The 23044-nt window shown below is 39.6% G+C and overlaps 1 protein-coding gene across 7 annotated transcripts in view; it reads left to right on the top strand.

The window, feature by feature from the left end:
• KDM4C (lysine demethylase 4C) overlaps positions 1-23044 on the top strand; it is a 567234-nt gene that overhangs the window by 480667 nt on the left and 63523 nt on the right. For all 7 annotated transcript variants that reach the window (XM_027615394.2, XM_027615392.2, XM_027615393.2 and 4 more), the window contains one exon: positions 4067-4252. In XM_027615394.2, coding sequence (XP_027471195.1) covers positions 4067-4252 — 186 coding nt within the window. The remainder of the gene's footprint in view (positions 1-4066; positions 4253-23044) is intronic.

The following is a 23044-nucleotide window of genomic DNA, read 5'->3' as shown; positions in this document are numbered from 1 at the left end:
TTGAATGATAATTAGGCTGAATATAGACCAAATTTAATTTTCCTCTGGAAACTGAAGACATTGTTTCATTGTCTGTTAGCATTCACTGTTGCAAATTAGAGATCTGATGGTAATCTGATTTTTCTCTTTTGTTCTCTGGAAGATTTGGGGATTTTTCTCTTTTTATTTTGAGATCTAAGATGTGTGTAGGTGATTTGTTTTTTTAAATTAATCCTACTTGTTGGGCTTTTTTACAGGTCTGGAAAATTTCTATACTTTTCTCTTTTTTTATTCCTGTAAGATGCCTTTTAGAAAGATAATAGAACATCTGGATCTCTTTTCCATATTGCTTAGCATTTGTGTTCTGTTTTCTTTCTTTTTTTAAACTTTTCTTCTAGGTTCTATACAATCTCTAGGTTCCATCTTCCAGATGCTAATTTGATCGTCAATAGGATACAATCTAATATTCAGCACATCTTGATTCTTTTTGACTGATATTTTGAATTTCTTAGCTATGTAATTGTTACTTTTTTCCTGATTGATGGGATATATTTTGGAATTTCTATCATAGTATAAACTGTACCTCTTTTTAACTCATCTTGTGCTTTCACTTACCTGACTCCTTAGGTCAGATATTCTTCTATTGAGTAATCATAGCACCTCTCATTTATTTTTGTTTTCCCTCAAATGTGTGTGATTTTCAAAATATCTGATTGTATTTTATTTTATTTTTTTTTAAAGATTTATTTATTTATTTGAGAGAGCAAGAATGAGAGAGAGTACATGAGAGGGGGTTGGGTCAGAGGGAGAAGCAGGCTCCTTGCTGAGCAGGGAGCCTGATGTGGGACTTGATCCCGGAACTCCGGGATCATGACCTGAGCCGAAGGCAGTTGCTTAACCAACTGAGCCACCCAGGCACCCTCTGATTGTATTTTAGTTGTGCATCATGGGCGCGCTTTTTCTTTCCACAGCCCAAATGACAATCCACTTGCCTTGTTGGTGAATGATGAAGAAGATCATAGGACTCTGATTCAGATCAGATAGGATTACCTCACCTGCTGATGATGTTTGGGGCAGGATGGACCATGGGCTGGTCCAGCAGTGGGTAGCTTGTCTTTTAGGTATTTGCTTCTATTCTTGGCATTGGCCTTGCCAAAACTATCCCCTGAGAGATACCTATGAATAACCGTTTGCTGGGGATCTGCTCCTTGGGATTAGTTGTACCTTTTCTTGGTAGCCGTTACTATTATAGTTTCATTCTTTTCCCTTTATCTTTACTTAAGGATTAGAGCTGGGAAAGTTGTAGCACAGGCTGAGTCCACCATCTTGATCCAATCAGCCATGTGTTTCCTGAAGGCCTTCTTCCCTGTCTTGCCTCCAAGCATAACTCATTGCACCAGTCATTCGGGTTCCACATAGCACCTTGTCTCTATTTCTTTCATAGTGCTTATTCCGTTGTAACATTCTTAAGAACTGTCTGTTTGTCCTTTTCTTTGCCCTGTTGAATTAAGTTCTGTAGCCCAGACATGTGTAGGTGTCAGATTGCCACAGATGTTTCATCCAGGTTGCAGAACAACTGGTTTAGTAGCAAGCAAGTGAAAATGGGGTTTGGAAATACAACACAGACTGTACTATAAGATACAGAATGGCTCCCCTACTCGGTTTTATGTACATCTCTATCTCCTCAAAAACTTGAGGAGATTTGACTTAAAATTCAAACTTCCCAACTCTGAATAAACATCTTCCAAAGCATCAAATTATAGTAGTCTGCAGTTAGGTTGACTTTGTAAGGATACTGGTTCTATCCTTAGAAATGACCACCTCTTGTCTTCCTGGAAAAGGAGAGTCCTTCCCTTACTAGATTCCAAGGATTGAATCCTCACTGGCTTAAGTGTATAATCTCTGTTTCTTTTGCCTTTTCTGGAGGGCCTCTGTTTAATGAGGCAGTTAATGGTGGAAGAGGTTGGAGTTACAAATTCATTAACTAGATTAAGTCATAATACTCTTTCCTACTCTTAGAAAATCCTATTTAATTAGGGAAATGGGAAACCATTTTTCCTTTCATATCTGTCAATATCTGAACTTAGTCAAATGCTGACTTGCAGGTAGTATGATTAGGCTCTTAAAAGATTGTCTGATTATGCCTGGGACTCCTGATATGAGTTTTTGCTATTATATCTACCATCACATTTCAAAAAATTGGAATTGGCAAAAAATATTAGAATGCCAAGAATTACCAAGAATGTATTGAAACTGATAACAAGAATTGTTGAGAGCACCTGGGTGGCTCAGTCAGTTAAGTGGCTGCCTTCAGCTCAGGTCATGATCCCAGGGTCTGGGGATCCCCCCTCCCCTCATCAGGCTTCCCTACTCAGCAGGGAGTCTGCTTCTCCCTCTGTCCCTCCCCCTGCTCATGCTCTCTCTCTCTCTCAAATAAATAGATAAAATCTTTTTAAAAATTGCCAAGATACCAAGATATTAAGTAATACTTTTATTCAGATTATAATGGGTCTTGTTTCAGTTCTGTGGTTCTGTGTGTGAGTACGTGTGTAGTTTCTTAATCAACTAAGCCATATCCTTAACTCCCACTTAAAAATACTTAATTGTACATTGAATCCAGATATATAGGGCGAGCAGATAAATGCCTGGAGTGTGGGGCCCTTATGGGGACTAGTGAGAAATAAGATTGCTCAGATGGACTATAAGGGTCTATTATGAGCCTCTTCCATCTCATGCTATTCCTTCTCCTTTTTTTCTGGAATGTTTTGGAGATAAGGAGATCCCACTGAAGGTCATTTAAGCAGGAGATTGACATTGGATTTATGTTGTAAAGAGATCACTCTGGCAGGCCTGGGGAAGATGAATCGAAATGGAATAAAATAAAAGACCAGTTAGGAGGACATTACTATGCTGGGTACCATGGGCAGAGGCCGTGGCAGTTGGTATAGATGAGCAGGGAGAGATAGGGCAAGATTAAGGTACAGAATCTATAAGACTAAAGTTGCTGATCTGATGTAAGGGCGAGGAAGGGTTAGAAGTTAAGTGCACATTGATTCTTACAGGTCTGTGATAAAATATTGTGATCCCCAAAAGGCATTGAGTTTAAGTACCTTTTCTGTCCCAGGAAGGAAAATGTACCTATAAAAGAAAAGCAGCTGCACCAGTATTTGATCAGATTGCAGACCTTTTTCATCCTTAGGAACGAAAAGTCAAGCTTTTTATCATTCTCCTTCTTCTGCTTTCTGAACCTACCCTGTGTTGTTCTACAACCATTTTTTTCTAACCCTCAAGTATTCACTGATTTTACATTTAGTGAAGCTGTTTGATTTTTCCCATCTTTCATAACAAATATAGTGATAATGTCTAGGGCTAATTGTATGCAATTTAATTTTTAGTTTGTGGTAATCATTATTGCTGTTTTTATTTTCATTCTCTCTTCACCAGGCATAGTCAGCTATAGATACTCAACAAAATTATGCCCTTTGGGGTGATTTTCAATTTTCTCACTTTGGGAAGCATATTTTTTATCAGTCATGAAGGGTTCAGATTTGTATTATTTACACTTGAGCCCCTAGTTTCCACATTGGACCATTAACACTTTACAGTTCCTTATAAATAGAAAACTAAGACCATCTCTGTGCTGTTTGGGGTTATTTCTGAAGACCTCATCTAATTTAGGAGAGTAGGTACCTATCTTCCAAACCCATATTCTATCTCTTGATGTACCAAAGTCCTGCCATGAAAGAGGTAAAAGAGAAGTAACTTAAGCATTCATGGGTGATTTATAGGAGCACCCTTGGGGTCTTTCCTCACTGTGCCTGGAGAAGCATATGCAAAAGGGTTTGGCTTTCCTAACCACAGGAAGTATTTCAATATATGTTTTGTAGTATGTGACTATAGCAGTGTGTTTCATTAAAGATACACAACTTATATTGTCACAGTTGATCTCACCACTAGGGCCCCTGGAGGGTCAAGACTTGTTGATGTAATCAGTTTTCTGCCTCTCTAATAGCTATTATTCTATGAAGTGTGGAAATCAGCTGAGTTACAGTTACAATTGATGTTCGTTTTTGTTTTAACCCTCCAGAAATGCATCTTCTGCAGATACCGGGTTAAGAAGGTCTCTGGAGCCTGTATCCAGTGTTCCTATGGCCGCTGCCCAGCCTCTTTCCATGTCACGTGTGCTCATGCTGCTGGGGTGCTGATGGAGCCTGATGATTGGCCATATGTGGTGAACATCACATGCTTTCGACATAAGGTCAACCCAAACGTGGTAAGGCCTTCCCTTCCTTCCCTGATGCCAAGACTGCATATGAATTCCCTCCTGTACACTTCCCAGGGCTAGCCTTACTCTGTAATGTTACTCATTGTTGACATGTCCAGGCTGTGAGTTCCTTGAGGGCAGGGATTGTACATTATTTACTAGTATTTGCCCAGGACTCATTAGTGTCCTGATCCACATACCTGTACATCTTGGCCTTCAGGTTTTATTTCATCTCTTCTAGAAGAAACAAAGAGCAGTAACACAGTAAAGGGAAGGGGGCAGGTGATCACAAATATCTGGAGCCTTGCCACCTGAGGTGGGATAAGCTAGGTGCATAATGGAGGCCCTAGGAGGAGTGAGGACAATTTCAGAAAAGCAGAAATGTTGAAGAGAAGTATTGAGGTCACTTTTTCTGCCTTTTCTACTTTACTCAGGACTCAATCTTTTTCTGGGCAAAGAGTGTTTGCAAGTAAATAACGTGTGAATTTAACCATAAATTAGTTTACCTGTTGTTGGCAAATGGAATCTTTCGCTTGTTTTAAGCTTAGAAAAATTAGGACAGTGTGGAGATGGTTGATATGCCTTTGTTACTTTTCCAGTTCACTGTAATTGTTTTGGGCTGCCAACAAGGTGCAGCTTTGCTAACTTGCTGCCCTTTGTTATCCCTGGGAGGCTTGGCCACAGACTATTTGCAGCCTAACATACTTGTCCTATCTCTCTAATAACCTCCTGTGAGCAGCCTGCCAGGTTGTCAGTAAGGGCTTGGGGAACCATGGCCCAGACACAACAAATCTCCTGACTTTTTAATGATTCCTGCAACTTCCATTGGTGTCTTGAGAGATACTTGATGTTTGTGGGTCGGGACTTTGTTCGGTTGTGTGTGAATGCACAAATGTATGAGATGACATCACCAACTGTCGCATCTGTTTTACTTTCCATGTTTTAGGTGACAAGTTGCATATTCATTCATGCTTTTTCCTTAGTTTCTTGAACTGATGGGCTTTTGCTAAGAATAGTATTATATATTCAGCAGAAAATACATTTTAGCAACTTTTTAAAAAATTACAGTAATAACACATTGCATTACGGTGGTGCTTTGCCATTTACAACGTGCGGTCAATAGCATTACCTCATTAGATGACACATGGGAACGCATTTTGAGATGTGAACCAGATCATGACCTCCTAAGTCAGAGTAGTTTGTGTTCACACTTGGACTTTGCCAGCAACACATGTGCAACCTTGTGCAAGTTCTTGTCTCGGAGCCTTAGCTTCCCTGTCTACAAACAAAGGCTTGCCTGTCTCACTGTCTTGTTTTCAGCCCATGGCACAGGATGAGTGCTCAGAAAACAAAGTTGTATTATTACTCTCTCGTTTACTGCTGCTGCTGCTGCTGCTGGCTTTGGTGCTACAATTCCGTGTGAACTGGGCCTCATTATTTTAATATTCCAAAGCTCTGTGGTTACTAATGATTATATTAAAGTTGCTATTAAACCAAGATCTGTATGTTTAATCAGGATGTCATTCCTTCTAACCATTATGTGTGGTTCAGTCAGGTTTATGTTACTAATTGTTTCATAAGTGATGACTGAAAAGAACATCTACTCACTGTCCTCTATGGATCCACTTTAAGTTTGGTACACTTTGTCAAACATGGGGAAACATCGTATAATTTATATTAAATGATAGTTTTTCCTTATGAAGGTAAAATTTTAGTGTTTGTAAATTGGCAAAGTTCTCTGGCAGGAAGCACTGTGAATGCTGGATTTCCAAAATATATTCCTGATAGCTGTAACTTATCCATTTTATTCTTCAGTTGGACTTCAAGTATGGCTTCTTCCCCAAAATGTTTGACAACTAACCAGAAGGAATTCATAAAATCTGATAACTTTGGTTAAGAGCATTGTGAATTGCCCCTATTGCATTAAATATGCTTTACTTTTCAAGCATAAAAAAGTTCAAATTAATTCCAGTATTTCTCTTTGTGTAAACTGTATATGCCAGGGGTTATACTCTCAAGAGCTGGAACTATAGTTTGGCTATATTTTCACCATACCTGATTATTTGGAGGTAGTGGGCAATTGCTGAATCATAGCAGTGAAAACTATAAAATAAAATTCAGGCAAACTTGGCAGCCTAACCAGTCATTTTACAGAATAGAGGATGCCTGCATAGTTCTGGTGAAATGAAGTTGCTTCAATGGGATCTACATTTTTACTCACGTTAGGGATTTTGTTTCCTTTTTTTTTTTTTAATTTCTCCCAGTTATTTGTTTTTTGCACCAAAAGGACCATTGTAAGGCAACTTCTACTCTTCCTTTAATGCCAAAAATATTCTAACTAGCTTTTTCAATGGGCTTTGAGCATAAACTCATTCTGATAATAGTGTAAAAATCTCATCTGATTTCTTATAATGCATTCTTCCATTAGACAGTAAGCACCCTTTTAATTGAAAAGGTGGTATTTAAGGGGCGCTTGGATGACACAGTCGGTTAAGCATCTGACTCTTGGTTTCGGCTCAGGTCGTGAGATTGAGCCCCGTGATGGGCTCCACATTCAGCATGGAGTCAGCTTGGGATTCTCTCTCTCTGCCTCTCCCTGCCACATGCTGTCCTCCCCCCCCGACCCCAAATAAATAAATAGATCTTAAAAAAAAAAAAAGTGGTATTTGAAAAAATACTTGGCTTCCAAAGTCTTAGAAGATAGAAATATGTTACAGAAAGTGCACAGCTAATCCCTGTTATTTTAATCTAAATTTTTATATGTATTTTTCAGTGTTTTTGTCAAGCATACTTTTTGCTGGCACCTGCTAATTTTCAAATGTAAGATTTCATTTGTGTGTGCATGTGTATGTGTGCATGTGTGTTTATGTTGTAGTGTTGTTGTACTTGACCACCCACCCTTTGCCACGATTCAGTGTGACCTATTTCCTGGCTCTATTTCAGAAGGTTCCATTGGATGTATTCCTAACCACTTACATGGACGTTGCATAGATGTTTTTAAGGAAAAAGAAAAACTAAAGAACACAATAAATAGTAAAATGGTTTTGAAACTCTGAGCCTTGAAAACATATTCCTTCTCCAAAGCAAATAATGAACTACTCATCAATTATATACTTCTGCAAAGTACAGCTACCACAGGGTCTGTCTCCTCACACCTGAGTAAACTAGAGGGTGTCCAATGGAAGAGACACCTGAATAATGGAAGGCAGTGGAGGGGAGAAGATGGCATGCACAGATCTTTTTTCGGGGGCAAATTACTTCAGTGAACCTTCATATTGAATTAGAATATTCCATATACGCAGTGTCGGAACACTAGAATCACTTGCACTTTATACATTAGTTCATTGCAATGAATAAAGCGCTTTTTAATAAAGTATCTTATTTGAGGTACATCATTTTTATCTCAATGCCCTCTCCTCTCAAAAAATTTGACATTGGAGAAATCTGTCTATTTCATAATTTTCTAAGTTGTGGCTACTAACACGGAGATAGACACCTATTCAAAAAAGAACTTTTATAGAGAAAACACCTTAGTGGACAAATTTTTTCCTACTATTTTGTGTATTATTTTATTCAGTGTTATTTTAACTAAAATTTTAAACTAGCTCATTATTTTAGTTAGATTTTTTTTAACTAGGTTTAATTAATATTTTCTCTCTTCGACTAGCACTTGACCACCCATGGAAGCTACTTGCTATAAATTTGTTGCAATAGTTCTCTAATGCTAATGAATGGGATTAGTGGAAAAGAAAAAGAACTAGCATTTATTGAGCATCTTTATGTCAAGGGTGTGTCAGATATTTCACATGTGCCCCTTATTTCAAGGCAGTGTTATTGATGTGGATAATGGAAGGTAGTGGTTATGTTGGCTTCTATATTAGCACCTCCTACTCTCAAAGGTCCTCTTGTCTTTTGTTATTCTACCCTTCTAGCCATCCTCCATGTCTTATTCTGGCACTCATCCTTGTAATAGAACTTGAGACCTTGTTCAACACTTACTTTTTTTTCTCAGCCTATGTCTTCAGGCCAGCTCCCCAGGCAAGCTTCAGTACAATTCCTTCTTGTGTCATCACTATGCGTGGCTTAGGACGGGGACCCACATTGCACAGGATCTGGTGAAGGGCTCAGAGCAAGGTGGCTCTTCTGGTTAATCTATTTCTATATAGCTAACCTTTGATGGTACCGGGGTGAAAATACCTGTCAAAATAACTTAATGAAATCTTTCCTTGGTATGTAAAAATAATTCTCACCTCACCAACATTTGGAACAATAGATGATCAAAGCTCCTGAACTTAAACCCTAGAATGGTTCTTAATCACAGGAGAATAATGACAAAAAAACCTTCCAGAAGTTGGTAACACTTTTATATGAATTCATTATGATGAATCTGCAGTGTTTCAGGTTGATTGTGGATGATTGATCGGCAGAGACCCAACACACACTCCCACTGTAAATTTCCATTTAATTAGCAAAGGATATAGAAATCTAGCAGAAATGGTTTGACGAGAGAGAGTGGAAGTGCATGCAACCTAGCCTAACAAAACTTCCCTGGGCTCTCTCTCCCTAATGAGCATATGCAGTTGCCTCTGTGTAAGGCACTGCCAGATCTGAAACAAAAGATATATCGCTGTACCACAGAGGTTTATACTTGGGACTCACTCAGGAAAACTGATTATCCGTGTCTTTCACTTAATAAAATGTTTATAGACATGAAGGGGTCCTATTTTTATGCCAGAATCAAGGTCAAGAAGACCACATATTCTACTGGAGGAAGAAGGTAGCCTCAGTTCCCAGATGGGTACCTGAGCAATATCTCCCTTCAGTGTTCTACAGTTCTAGAAACCTGTTTTCGTGGAGTCTACCCCTGACTCTGGTTTAAGGCTTTTTTTTTTTTTTAATGTTATGTTAATCACCATACATTACATCATTCATTTTTGATGTAGTGTTCCATAATTCATTGTTTGTGTATAACACCCAGTGCTTTCTGGCTTTTAATCCAGTTAGTTCCAATAGGCATTTTGGTTTGAAGACCAGAATTACATTTCACCATATGTTGCATTTTACCATATGGTACCCCTCAGGCCCTTGATGGGTGGTCATAGGATTATGTTTTTGTAATCAGGAAGCATTTATTTAATTCACATCAGTAGGTAGGACTTTGCTTGACTGTGCTTTATATTATTTGACCCTTTTGAGCATCATTTTGGTTTATAGCCTCTTATAGATTCAATGGGTATCAATTGACTGTAATTTTCTTCTTGTTGCTTCTGTCACACTTTGACCATTTGGAGCCTCTTCTTTTATTTTTTTAAGATTTTATTTATTTATTTGAGAGAGAGAGAGAGCAAGCACGAGCAGGGGGAGGGGCAGAGAGAGAAGCAAAGGAAGAAGTAGGCTCCCCCCTAAGCAGGGAGCCCAACGTGGGACCCGATCCCAGGACCCTGGGATCATGACCTGAGCCGAAGGCAGACGCCTAACTGACTGAACCACCCAGGTGTCCCGGAGCCTCTTCAAGGTGACTTTATTTTCCTAATTTAAAACCACTTCCAGACATCTTTGAAACTGTTGTTGCTTTATTTCAATAAGAAATGGCAAAATCATCTAGATTTCCTTGTTTCAAACATGGAATCAGCAATGTATCAAGGAGCCCAGGTTCTTTTTTAAAGGTGCTCTATTAGAAACCAAATTTGAAATGAAGGGTGTTTTTTGTTTTTGTTTCATGCAACACCAGCTACTTTGGCAGGGGGCCACATTAGTGATAGAGCAGGAAAATAATTCTTTTTCAAATGATCAAGAGTTTATGTTGATATGTCCAATTTTTTTCTCTTTAATAAGTTTATTTTTATATTGTTCTAATTTGAGGGCTTATTAATACACTTTTTCCTGTTACCATTAATTTGGGTCTTTTGATGTCTTTTGATGTCACAGCATAGGTTGTTATACCACACGTGTTTATATTATGTTGCTGATAAAAATTTTAGGAGTCTTTGTGTTTTTTTTGTTTGAACCACTGGATCAGTGTCATGGAATTGGCTTCCATGTTTGTAGGTCTAGAAAATCCCACTTTCAAGCATCACCTAAACACCTCTTTTCTAAAAAGAAACAAAACAATCCTTATCTTCCTTTAAGGAACAGTAAAGCAATGAAAATACAGGGCAATAAGTATTGATACCATCATTCTTAGGGTTTTCAGAAAAACATAAAATTTTGATATTTTGTTAAAAAGTCTTTTAATTTCTCATGGGCTGTGTGGTAGGGCCCACCAACTTCTCACCACCCTCTTGTCCAACACCAGACCTCCTAATTGCAGCCTATTACTCTCTGGAGGGTGAACTTCTGATTCTCAGCTTCCTTTCGTTATCATTTCAGGATAGTTCCCCAGTCTTGAAAACGTTTTAAACTTTTTTGAAGAAAGGATAGGATTACTGTGACCCCATTCCAAGATTATTAAATGAACTGAAACCAAGGAAAATAAAGCCACTTTTTAAAGACTTTTGGTATTGGAGATAAACTGTTTGATAACAGATTGGCCCTGCATACTCCCCGCCTCTCCTTTCTTATCTTAGCACTTGTTTAGCCAGCTCATAAAAAAATAATCTATGGGCACCTGGGTGGCTCAGTCGTTAAGCGTCTGCCTTCAGCTCAGGTCATGATCCCAGGGTCCTGGGATCGAGCCCCACATTGGGCTCCCTGCACCGCAGGAAGCAGGCTTCTCCCTCTCCCACTCCCTCTGCTTGTGTTCCCTCTCTCACTGTGTGTCTCTCCGTCAAATAAATAAATAAAATCTTTAAAGAAAGATAAAATAAAAGATAAAAAATAATCTAGGCACAAAGATTAGTTATGGAAAACTTCAGTTAGATTGCTTTGAAACTTTTCAATTCAATATACAGGGGGCCATGGAGCGTCCTGGAAATAAAAACATAATTTTTTTTTCATTTTTTAGCTCAACTTTATTTTTTTTGTAAGATCATTTCTTTTTTTTTAATTTTCTTATTGTTATGTTAATCACCATACATTACATCAATTGTTTTTGATGTAGTGTTCCATGATTCATTGTTTGTGCATAACACCCAGTGCTCCACGCAGAACGGGCCCTCTTTAATACCCATCATCAGGCTAACCCATCACCCCACCCTCCTCCCCTCTAGAACCCTCAGTTTGTTTTTCAGAGTCCATCCTCTCTATGGTTCGTCTCCCCCGCTGATTTACTCCCCTTCATTCTTCCCCTCCTGCTATCTTCTTTTTCTTTTTTCTTAACATATGTTGCATTATTTGTTTCAGAAGTATAGATCTGTGATTCAACAGTCTTGCACAATTGACAGTGCTCACCATAGCACATACCTTACCCAATGTCTATCACCCAGCCACCCCATCCCTCCCACCCCCCACCATTCCAGCAACACTCAGTTTGTTTCCGGAGATTAAGAATTCCTCGTATCAGTGAGGTCATATGATACATGTCTTTCTCTGATTGACTTATTTCACTCAGCATAACACCTTCCCGTTCCATCCACATCGTTGCAAATGGGAAGATCTCATTCCTTTTTATGGCTTCATAATATTCCATTGTGTATATATACCACTTCTTCTTTATCCATTCATCTGTCGATGGACATCTTGGCTCTTTCCACAGTTTGGCTATGGTGGACATTGCTGCTATAAACATCGGGGTGCATGTACCCCTTCGGATCCCTACATTTGTATCTTTCTGGTAAATACCCAGTAGTGCAATTGCTGGATCGTATGGTAGCTCTGTTTTCAACTGTTTGAGGAACCTCCATACTGTTTTCCAGAGGGGTTGCACCAGCTTGCATTCCCACCAACAGTGTAGGAGGGTTCCCCTTTCTCCACATCCCCACCAACATCTGTCATTTCCTGACTTGTTAATTTTAGCCCTTCTGACTGATGTGAGGTGGCATTTCATTGAGGTTTTGATTTGGATTTCCCTGATGCCAAGTGATGTTGAGCACTTTTTCATGTGTCTGTTGGCCATTTGGATGTCTTCTTTGGAAAAATGTCTGTTCATGTCTTCTGCTCATTTCTTGATTGGATGATTTGTTCTTTGGGTGTTGAGTTTGATAAGATCTTTATAGATTTTGGATACTAGCCCTTTATCTGATATGTCATTTGCAAATATTTTCTCCCCTTCTGTCAGTTGTCTTTTGGTTTTGTGGACTGTTTCTTTTGCTGTGCAAAAGCTTTTTATCTTGAGGAAATCCCAAAAGTTCATTTTTGCCCTTGCTTCCCTTGCCTTTGGCAATGTTTCTAGGAAGAAGTTGCTGCAGCTGAGGTCGAAGAGGTTGCTCCCTGTGTTCTCCTTTAGGATTTTGATGGACTCCTGTCTCACGTTTAGGTCCTTCAACCATTTGGAGTCTATTTTTGTGTGTAGTGTAAGGAAATGGTCCAGTTTCATTCTTCTGCATGTGGCTGTCCAATTTTCCCAACACCATTTGTTGAAGAGACTGTCTTTTTCCCATTGGACATTCTTTCCTGCTTTGTGGAAGATGAGTTGACCATAGAGTTGAGGGTCCATTTCTGGGCTCTCTATTCTATTCCATTGATCTATGGGTCTGTTTTTGTGCCAGTACCATACTGTCTTGATGATGACAGCTTTGTAATGTGGCTTGAAGTCCGGAATTGTGATGCTGCCAGCTTTGCTTTTCTTTTTCAACATTCCTCGGGCTATTCGGGGTCTCTTCTGGTTGCGTACAAATTTTAGGATTCTTTGTTCCATTTCTTTGAAAAAAGTGGATGGTATTTTGATGGGGATTGCATTGAACGTGTAGATTGCTCTAGGTAGCATTGACATCTTCACAATGTTTGTTCTTCCAATTCATGAGCATGGAACATTTTTCCATTTCTTTGTGTCTTCTTCAATTTCTCTAATGAGTATTTTATAGTGTTCTGAGTACAGATCCTTTGCCTCTTTGGTTAAATTTATTCCTAGGTATCTTATGGTTTTGGGTGCAATTGTGAATGGGATCGACTCCTTGATTTGTCTCTCTTCTGTCTTGTTGTTGGTGTATAGGAATGCCACTGATTTGTGTGCATTGATTTTATATCCTGCTACTTTACTGAATTCCTGTATGAGTTCTAGCAGTTTTGGGGTGGAGTCTTTTGGGTTTTCCACATACAATATCATATCATCTGCAAAGAGTGAGAGTTTGACTTCCTCTTTGCCGATTTGGATGCCTTTGATTTCTTTTTGTTGTCTGATTGCTGTGGCTAGGACTTCTAAAACTATGTTGAATAGCAGTGATGATAGTGGACATCCCTGCCACATTCCTGACCTTAGGGGAAGAGCTCTCAGCTTTTCCCCATTGAGAATGATATTCGCTGTAGGTTTTTCATAGATGGCTTTTATGATATTGAGATATGTACCTCTATCCCTATACTCTGAAGAGTTTTGATCAAGAAAGGAAGGATGCTGTACTTTGTCAAATGCTTTCTCTGCATCTATTGAGAGGATCATATGATTCTTGTTCTTTCTTTTGTTAATGTATTCTATCACGTTGATTGATTTGCGGATGTTGAACCAAACTTGCAGCCCAGGGATAAATCCCACTTGGTCATGGTGAATAATCCTTTTAATGTACTTTTGTATCCTATTGGCTAGTATTTTGGTGAGAATTTTTGCATCCATGTTCGTCAAGGATATTGGTCTGTAATTTTCCTTTTTGATGGCGTCTTTGTCTGGTTTGGGGATCAAGGTAATGCTGGCCTCATAAAATGAGTTTGGAAGTTTTCCTTCCATTTCTATTTTTTGGAACAGTTTCAGAAGAATAGGTATTAATTCTTCTTTAAATGTCTGATAGAATTCCCCTGGGAAGCCATCTGGCCCTGGGCTTTTGTTTGCTGGGGGATTTTTGATGACTGCTTCAGTTTTCTTAGTGGTTATAGGTCTGTTCAGGTTTTCTATTTCTTCCTGGTTCAATTTTGGTAGTTGATACATCTCTAGGAATGCACCCATTTCTTCCAGGTTATCTAATTTGCTGGCATAGAGTTGCTCATAATATGTTCTTATAATTGTTTGTATTTCTTTGGTGTTGGTTGTGATCTCCCCTCTTTCATTCATGATTTTGTTGATTTGGGTCATTTCTCTTTTCTTTTTGAGAAGTCTGGCCAGGGGTTTATCAATCTTGTTAATTCTTTCAAAGAACCAGCTCCTAGTTTCGTTGATCTGTTCTACTGCTCTTTTGGTTTCTATTTCATTGATTTCTGCTCTGATCTTTATTATTTCTTTCTCCTGCTGGGTTTAGGCTTTATTTGCTGTTCTTTTTCCAGCTCTTTTTGGTGTAAGGTTAGGTTGTGTATTTGAGACCTTTCCTGTTTCTTGAGAAAGGCTTGTATTGCTATATATTTTCTCTCAGGACTGCTTTTGCTGTATCCCAAAGATTTTGAACAGTTGTGTTTTCATTTTCATTGGTTTCCATGAATTTTTTTAATTCTTTAATTTCCTCGTTGACCCATTCATTCCTTAGTAGGATGTTCTTTAGCCTCCATATATTTGAGTTCTTTCCGACTTTCCTCTTGTGATTGACTTCTAGTTTCAAAGCACTGTGGTCTGAAAATATGCAGGGAATAATCCCAATCTTTTGGTACCGGTTGAGACCTGATTTGTGACCTAGCATGTGATCAATTCTGGAGAATGTTCCATGGGCACTAGAGAAGAATGTGTATTCCGTTGCTTTGGGATGGAATGTTCTGAATATGTCTGTGAAGTCCATTTGGTCCAGTGTGTCTTTTAAAGTCTTTGTTTCCTTGTTGATCTTTTGCTTAGATGATCTGTCCATTTCAGTCAGGGGGTGTTAAAGTCCCCCACTATTATTGTATTGTTGTCATTGTGTTTCTTCACTTTTGTTATTAATTGCCTTATAAAATTGGCTCCTCCCTGTTAGGGGCGTAGATATTTAGTTGTTAGATCTTCTTGATCTAAGATCAAGAACTTAGATCAATTTGATAGACCCTTTAAGTAGGATATAGTGTCCTTCTTCATCTCTTATTACAGTCTTTGGTTTAAAATCTAATTTGTCTGATATAAGGATTGCTACCCCAGCTTTTTTTTGGTGAATGGTAAATGGTTTTCCACCTCCTCACTTTCAATCTGGGGGTGTCTTTGGGTCTAAAATGAGTCTCTTGCAGACAGCATATTGATGGGTCTTGTTTTTTAATCCAATCTGATAGCCTGTGTCTTTTGATTGGGGCATTTAGCCCATTTACATTCAGGGTAACTATTGAAAGGTATGAATTTAGTGCCAATGTATTGCCTGTAAGGTGACTGTGACTGTAGATTGTCTGTGTTCCTTTCTGATCTATGCTGCTTTTAGGCTCTCTCTTTGCTTAGAGGACCCCTTTCAATATTTCTTGGAGGGCTGGTTTCGTGTTTGCAAATTCCTTTAGTTTTTGTTTGTCCTGGAAGCTTTTTATCTCTCCTTCTATTTTCAATGACAGCCTAGCTGGATATAGTATTGTTGGCTGCATATTTTTCTCGTTTAGTGCTCTGAAGATCTCATGCCAGCCCTTTCTGGCCTGCCAGGTCTCTGTGGATAGGTCTGTTGCCAGTCTAATGTTTCTACCATTGTAGGTTACATATCTCTTCTCCCAAGTTGCTTTCAGGATTTTCTCTTTGTCTCTGAGACTCATAAGTTTTACTATTAGATGTCGGGGTGTTGATGTATTTTTATTGATTTTGAGAGGGGTTCTCTGTGCCTCCTGGATTTTGATGCCTGTTACCTTCCTCACATTAGGGAAGGTCTCTGCTATAATTTGCTCCAATATACCTTCTGCTCCTCTGTCTCTTTCTTCTTCTTCTGGGATCCCAATTATTCTAATGTTGTTTTGTCTTATCGTATCGCTTATCTCTCAAATTCTGCCCTCGTGATCCTGTAGTTGTTTCTCTCTCTTTTTCTCAGCCTCTTTATTTTCCATCATTTGGTCTTCTATATCGCTGATTCTCTCTTCTGCCTCATTTATGCTAGCATTTAGTGTCCCCATTTTTGATTGCACCTCATTAATAGCCTTTTTGATTTCTACTTGGTTGGATTTTAGCTCTTTTATTTCTCCAGAAAGGGTTTCTCTAATAACTTCCACACTTTTTTCAAGCCCAGCTAGTATCTTTAAAGTCATGATTCTGAACTCTAGGTCCGACATTGTACTAATGTCCGTATTGAGTAGGTCCCTGGCAGACGGTACTACCTCTTGTTCTTTTTGCTGAGGTGATTTTTTTCGTCTTGTCATTTTGTCCGGAGGAGAATAGATGAATGAGAGAACAAAATGCTAACAGGTTAACAACGTCCCGAGCAAATATACTCTATACCAATCAGAAAAGACCTGAAACCACGGGAGAAGAAAGGGAAAGAAAGAAAAAAGAAAGAGAAAAAAAAAAAAAAAACACAAAAAGAAAAAGATAAAAACAAAAACAGAACAATACAAAAAAAACAGAATATTATCAAATATGATCAGGCTAGTGCATAGATCAGTGCCACACACTAGATTTTGGGCGTATTTTGGTCTGTTAGAAAAAAGTGCCTCCTAAAAGTTTAAAGGAATAAAGACATATATGTACAAAATAAGGGTTGATACAATGAAGGGATTGAAGATGATTGTAAAGATAAAAATTATAAAAGATTTTATTAAAGGAATTGATAAGATAAGAAATTGTTTGAAAAAAGAAAGAAGAAGATTTAAAAAAGAAAAAAGAAAAAAGGGAGAGAATGTGATCAGGCAGGAGACCAAAACAAAGCCATACACTAGTGATTTAGGGAATATTTTGACCTGTGAGAAGAAACTGTATCTTAAAAGTTTAAAGAGTGAACAACTTATATATATATGCCAAAAATAAGGGTAACTACTATGAAGGGATAAAATATGACTCTAAAAATGAAAAATAAAAAATGTTTTTTTTTTAAAAAGGGATTGATAAGATGTTGTTGTAAAAGGGAAAAAGAAAAATAAAAAAAAGTTAAAAAAATTAACTTTGAAAACCTAATGAGTCATAGTAAAAAAAGGCATGAATTCTATGTGCAGTATTTCCCTAGCGCTGGAAATCTCCCGTTCTCTTTGATCGGTAAACTTGGTCTTGACTTACTGGTTTTTGTGCTGATCTTCTGGGGGAGGGGCCTGTTGCCGTGGTTCCCAAATGTCTTTGCCGGAGGCAGGATTGCCCCGCCCTTGTCGGTCTGGGCTAAGCATTCTGTTCGGGTTTGCTCTCAGGAGCTTTTGTTCCCTGCAAGCTCTCAGTGCAGCTTTGCAGGACCAGGGCGAAAATGGTGGCCTCCCAATCTCCACTCAGAGGAGCTAAGAACTCAGGGCTCCGCTCCTCAGTGCGCCCCCAGAGAAAAGCAGTCACTCCCGTCTCCCTGATCTCTGGCCGCACTCCGTGCTCACCCGGCCTGTGACCGAGCGTTTGTATCTCTGGCACCCGACCCCGTGTGGAGTCTCCAAATCCAGCAGATCCCTGCGGTGCGCTCCCGCGCCACTCCTCCCCGGGGAGGAAGGGGAGTCTCCCCAGCTCTGCCGCTTGTTGGGTCCCTGCTGGAGGAGCAGTGGCCCGAGTGGGCCATGGATCACAGTTTATGGCAACCCCGAGCTGAGAGCCCATGCCTCGGCTCCGTTTCTGCAGCCGGCTTCGCCACTCTAACACCTCGGAGCTCTGCTGCACTCAGGCACCCCCAGTCTTTCTGTGACCCCGAGGGTCCTGGGACCACACTGTCCCGTGAGGGTTCCAACCCCCCCCCCAGCCACTGGAGCAACGTCCCTCAGCGAAGCCGACTTCTAAAAGTTCCGATTTTGTGCTCTGCGGCTCTATCACTTGCCAGAAGTGGCCGACGGAGGCCCCCTCCCCCGCCGTCTATCCTCCCAAATATCGCCTCGGATTCACTTCTCCGCACGTCCTACCTTCCAGTAAGTGGTCGCTTCTCTGTTCAGAGAGTTGTTGGTATTCTCCTCTTCGATCTCCTTTTGAGTTCGTAGGTGTTCAGAATGGTTTGATCCCTATTCAGCTGAATTCCTGAGACCAGACGAAGTCCAGGTCTCCTTCTCCTCCGCCATCTTGCTCTGCCCCTCTTAGCCCAACTTTAAACATTCTTCCTGAGATGCCATCATTCACACACCTGTTGTAGGCAGATGTACGTTTTTGAAGAAATGATGATAAACCTTGATTCAACATATAACATGAGTTGTGTTATAAAGGCTTTATAATTATTATGTCATTCAATCTTCATAGTACCATTTATGATAGGTACTATTATTAACCACTTCTTACAGATGAGGAAACTGAGGCAAAGATTATTTAAGTTATAATTTGATAGGTAGTAAGGAGAAGAATGGTCGAAACCGGGCAACCTGATTCAGTGCCCAGGCTCTTAGCTGCTGTGCTCTATTACCATAATAAGATAGGCTAAATAAAGATAAGGATAAAATGTCCTGGGAGCCCAAAGAAGGAAACTACAAAACTCTATTAAAGGCAGTCAGGTAGAGGAGTTTACAACTATGAGTTTTGTCTGCTCTTAAGTGTAGCCTTCTAATGCCAGTGAGGTTGCCTTGGCTCCAACAGGTTGACAAATCAAACTCAGCAATGGATTGAATCCATCCTTTCTTTTTCCTTTTTATTTTCCTTTAGTCTGGAGCTCAATTCTGTGGCTCAACTCTGTTCACTTTTAGTTTCTCTTTAAGGAAGGGAACCAGAGTTTAGCTAACACTCATCTAACAATGATCTGAAGGGTCTCTTCATATCTCCCAGATCTGGGTGTCTGTGTTTCATTGACAATAGAATTGTTTTGGTGGATGTTGTTTTTCTTACAACAATTTAGATATTGCTAACTCCCACTCTGTTCAGTTACGTTTGCTATGACCAACATACTCTTCTCAGACTTGTACACAATTATCTGGTGTTTGTATATTTTTTTATTATTATTATTCTACATACGTTATTTTCCAAATGCCCTGCTGACTTTGCACTGATACTGAAAAACAGAATTCTAACCCAAGAAAAGGTCTGGAGTAAAAAATTCTTAACAAGGATGAAAAAAAAAGATACTACAGTGATTCAGGCCTGAGTCTGATCAGTCTTCCTCAATCAAACATAGAGTAAATAAGAGAAATCCCTTATCCTTTCATCGATAGAAATGTTTAGTCGAGATCTTAGTCCACGTATCCCAGGTGATAGAAAGGTAACACCAGGTTTGCCTGGGAGGAGAAATATTTAGCACAGACATTTTCGAATATTTACATTTGGAATGAATCTTCCTCTTGTTCACTTTATCAGGTAAAACCAGTGAGGACATAATTTTTCTTAATTTTATAAAGAAAATGAAGTGTATCCTATTTCAAACTTTTCTGCCCTCTATTTAATACCCCACATTTAGTTTCCTCCTACTTCTATAGCCATTTCCACAGGAAGGGTGGGGATCAGCATGCATAGAGCTGCTCTCCCCCATGCTTTTTGTCAGGAGAAAAAGGGCTTGAGTGGACCCACAGCAGAAGGAAGGACAGCCCTACTATTTAGTCACTGGCCCTGGCTGTAGGGCATAGAGGAGAGGTTCCACTGATACTTTCCCCAGAAGCTCCCCAGAGTGACCTCCACAGACTTTGGGCCAGAGGCTCTTCTGCCTCAAATTGAGCCTTCTTCAGCTTACTCTTCTGTCCTTCCCTCTTTTCCAGATCTTTTCCCAAGGCTGGCCACTTCAGAAGGGTCTATGCACCAGTCCCAGTTCAGGCATCATCTGCGGGGGTTTTATATCTATTTCTGATACTAATTGAAGTGCTTCAAGGGGTTTTGAATCTGTGGGAAGAGAGAACAGATGCCTCCATTGCCGATTCCAGTTTTAATCAGCCAAAGATACAGAAACTGATCAGAATGGGGAGACCATGCAGGCAGAGCAGAGGCTAAATGCTTGGGGGTGGTGCTTCTCCTATACTTTGTTCCCTATGGGGGCTACAGAGTTGTGGCGGTGTCTGCATGGAGTTGGCTGCTGCTGGATCTGAATAAAAGTCATATTTTGTGACCATACAGTTCCTCTGTATTAAGGGTTTACATCTCCATTCTAGAAAAATTTACTTTTGAGAGTCTGGACCTTTCCATTTAAGGAAATTCTTGCAAGCAATCAGCCCTTGAATCAGGTACAGGGTCAGCAAGGCCACATCCTCATCTGGGGGTAGAAAGCAGAGTCGGGTCCCAGGAGGTTCAGAAAACTATCTCTTCCCTTAGGGTAGCCTTTCTCCAGACTTCTATTTCTGATCTTTTAATCTGGTTGGGTAAAAGAATACTATCTCAGATATATTTCCTGGAAACATCCAAATGCGCTGGAAAAATGTTAGAGCATATATTTTGTGGGACGCATTATTTATTTTGCAAATAGACAATACTTACTCCTGAGGGCCTGAGGAGCCCCTGAAATAACTTTGAAGCCATGTCGGGGGCTGAGGCCTTAATGTGTTTTTAACACGAGTGTTAGTAGTTACCCTCTGTAGAGCCTTGATTATTAGGAGATCTCTTATCTGACAGCCTTGGTTATATTCATCTCTCTCAAAATGTATAATAATGCATGGCTTCACAGAAAAGAATGTATTGCTGAACTTTTTATTCTGGCCTTGTAAAACTGCAAATGAATCCTGATTTTATTAAAAAAAAAAAAAGAAAGATCTGCATCTTGGTCAGGTGTTTGGTTTTTATCACAAAAGCAGACTCCTCAGAATCCCCAAGAAAAACTTGTCAATGTTGTGTTTCCTCCTTGGCTCTGTTACTCCCATCACACAGCATGCATGGAACCTGGGAACCAGTCAGCAGATGTAGGCTTGTACTGCTTGAAGGAATGTTTACATGGCACAATTGATACTTGCCAACTTCAAGGACCACACATACTGAGGAAATCAAGTCTTCCTCTCCAAGGACCACTTACCTGGTTTCATTTTTTAGTATAAGTAAGATGTGTTTCCATGTAAAATGCTTGCTCACTTTTTCACAGAATTGATGTATCTCAGTACCCAGAAAATTTTAAGCTTTTCAGCAACTTATAGTCTTTTAAAAAAATAATAATAATTGGGGGATGCATTATTGCCTGATAGCTTGTTAAGAAAATTAACTAGTGACACTAATCCCATATTTTAACACTGGCATTGGAGTGAAACACGATGGATATGGTGGAGAAATACAAATGGAATGTGTCAACAGACAGACAACAGGAAAGGGTATTTGACATTCCAGCATCTTGTAAAGCATAAGAGGCAGCATTTCGCAGTTCCTTCATGTAGAAAACAGTAATTAGATGCCATAGTCATAATGAAACCCATAGATACTGAAAAAATGTAATGAAAGTGTAACTTTTTAAGACTATTAACTGCAAACAAGAGAAATGGCAATTAAATAAGTTCCAACATTTCTCTCTAAAAAAACAATACATACATGTCCACTTTCAACAAACATGATGTATAAAACTCTGGATTAACTAAAAAGCCCTTGTGAGGTCTCTTGGCAGGAAGCCAGTCAGCCTGGGGACATCCAGCTTCTTTGTCCTTCTTTTCCACAGGATGTTGGTAGCCATCTTGGGGTCTGACAATTTCACACCTGCAAATCAGCACTTCTTTTCTTTCCAGGCAAAATTAGGTGCTTCCTTGACTTTTTTTTTTTTAAGGATTTACTTACTTATTTGAGAGAGAGAGTGGAAGAGTGTGCAAGCACGAGGGTGGGAGGGTGGGGAGAAAGAGTCCCAAGCAGACTCCACACTGAGCCCGAAGTGGGGCTTGATCTCATGACCCCGAGACCACGACCTGATCTGAAACCAGGAGTCAGATGCTCAACTCACTGTGCCACCCAGGCACCCCTCTTGACCATTCTTTATCTGAAATTGGCTTGTTTTCTTTGTGAGATACTATGATTCTCTCTGCTTATCCCACACCATGTGTAGTGGGTCTGTGAAATTATAGAGGGCAGTATCTGAAGAAATTACTGTTTCTACATTTTTAAATAAAGCATTCTTTTAATTTTTCTTTGAGCCATTACTGAGAGGATCTGGCATTCAGAAGCCTTTGATTGGGGCAGGAGGCAAGAAGAAGTGAAGTGCTCTTTTTTGTGGGCATTACATATCGTAATAAGTTACTTTCCATCTTGTTTGTTCCTCCTTGAGTACTAGATAAGCCTTTTGGTTAAGTTTGTGCCCCCCCCCCCCCCCGCTTTTCCTCATACATTTCTCAGGAATTAGAAGAAAATACAAAATTTCCAAACCCTTATATTCGATATTTTCTAATTGTACCTTCAAATCTGTTCTTATATCTTTGTCACATGTTTGGAATAAAGACTGGTGCCCTTACTAGAAGTAGCTTTTGCCAAGGCTGTGGGGACCACAGAGACTAACTTTAGGTGATTTTGAGAGAACATGGGGGCTACAGTCATGAAACTGGAAAGGAAAGGTTACTGCTACAGAACCTCTCAGTTTTTTCCCCGTCCCTTCCTGCCTCCACAGGAACCCCACACATCTCCTTTTCAAGCACGGTGTTGGGCACATAGATGCATTTAATTAACACTAGATAGAGAGAAAAATAGATATTAATTTCCTTGATTAATAATGGAAAGATTTTGTGGGTTTATCCTCTTTGATTAACACTGGTGAGGTAGCGAGGCAGACTCTGCACTTCTGCTGTTGTGAAAGGCAGTAGAAAGCTTTTGGCTGGCTTTTCTTCCACTGTTCCTATGGCTATTTCTCCTGAAATTTCAAAAGAAAGCTAGGAAGCTTTACTTTAGATCTCTTTCTCTTTCTCTCTCGCACTCTCTGTGTCTTTCTCTCACTTCCCTCCTCCCCACCTTTC

Source organism: Zalophus californianus, chromosome 13, assembly GCF_009762305.2.
Source record: "Zalophus californianus isolate mZalCal1 chromosome 13, mZalCal1.pri.v2, whole genome shotgun sequence".
In the NCBI taxonomy this organism is placed as follows: Eukaryota; Metazoa; Chordata; class Mammalia; order Carnivora; family Otariidae; genus Zalophus; species Zalophus californianus.
Note: the sequence above shows the minus strand (reverse complement) of the source record. Positions and strands in the feature narration are given on the sequence as shown.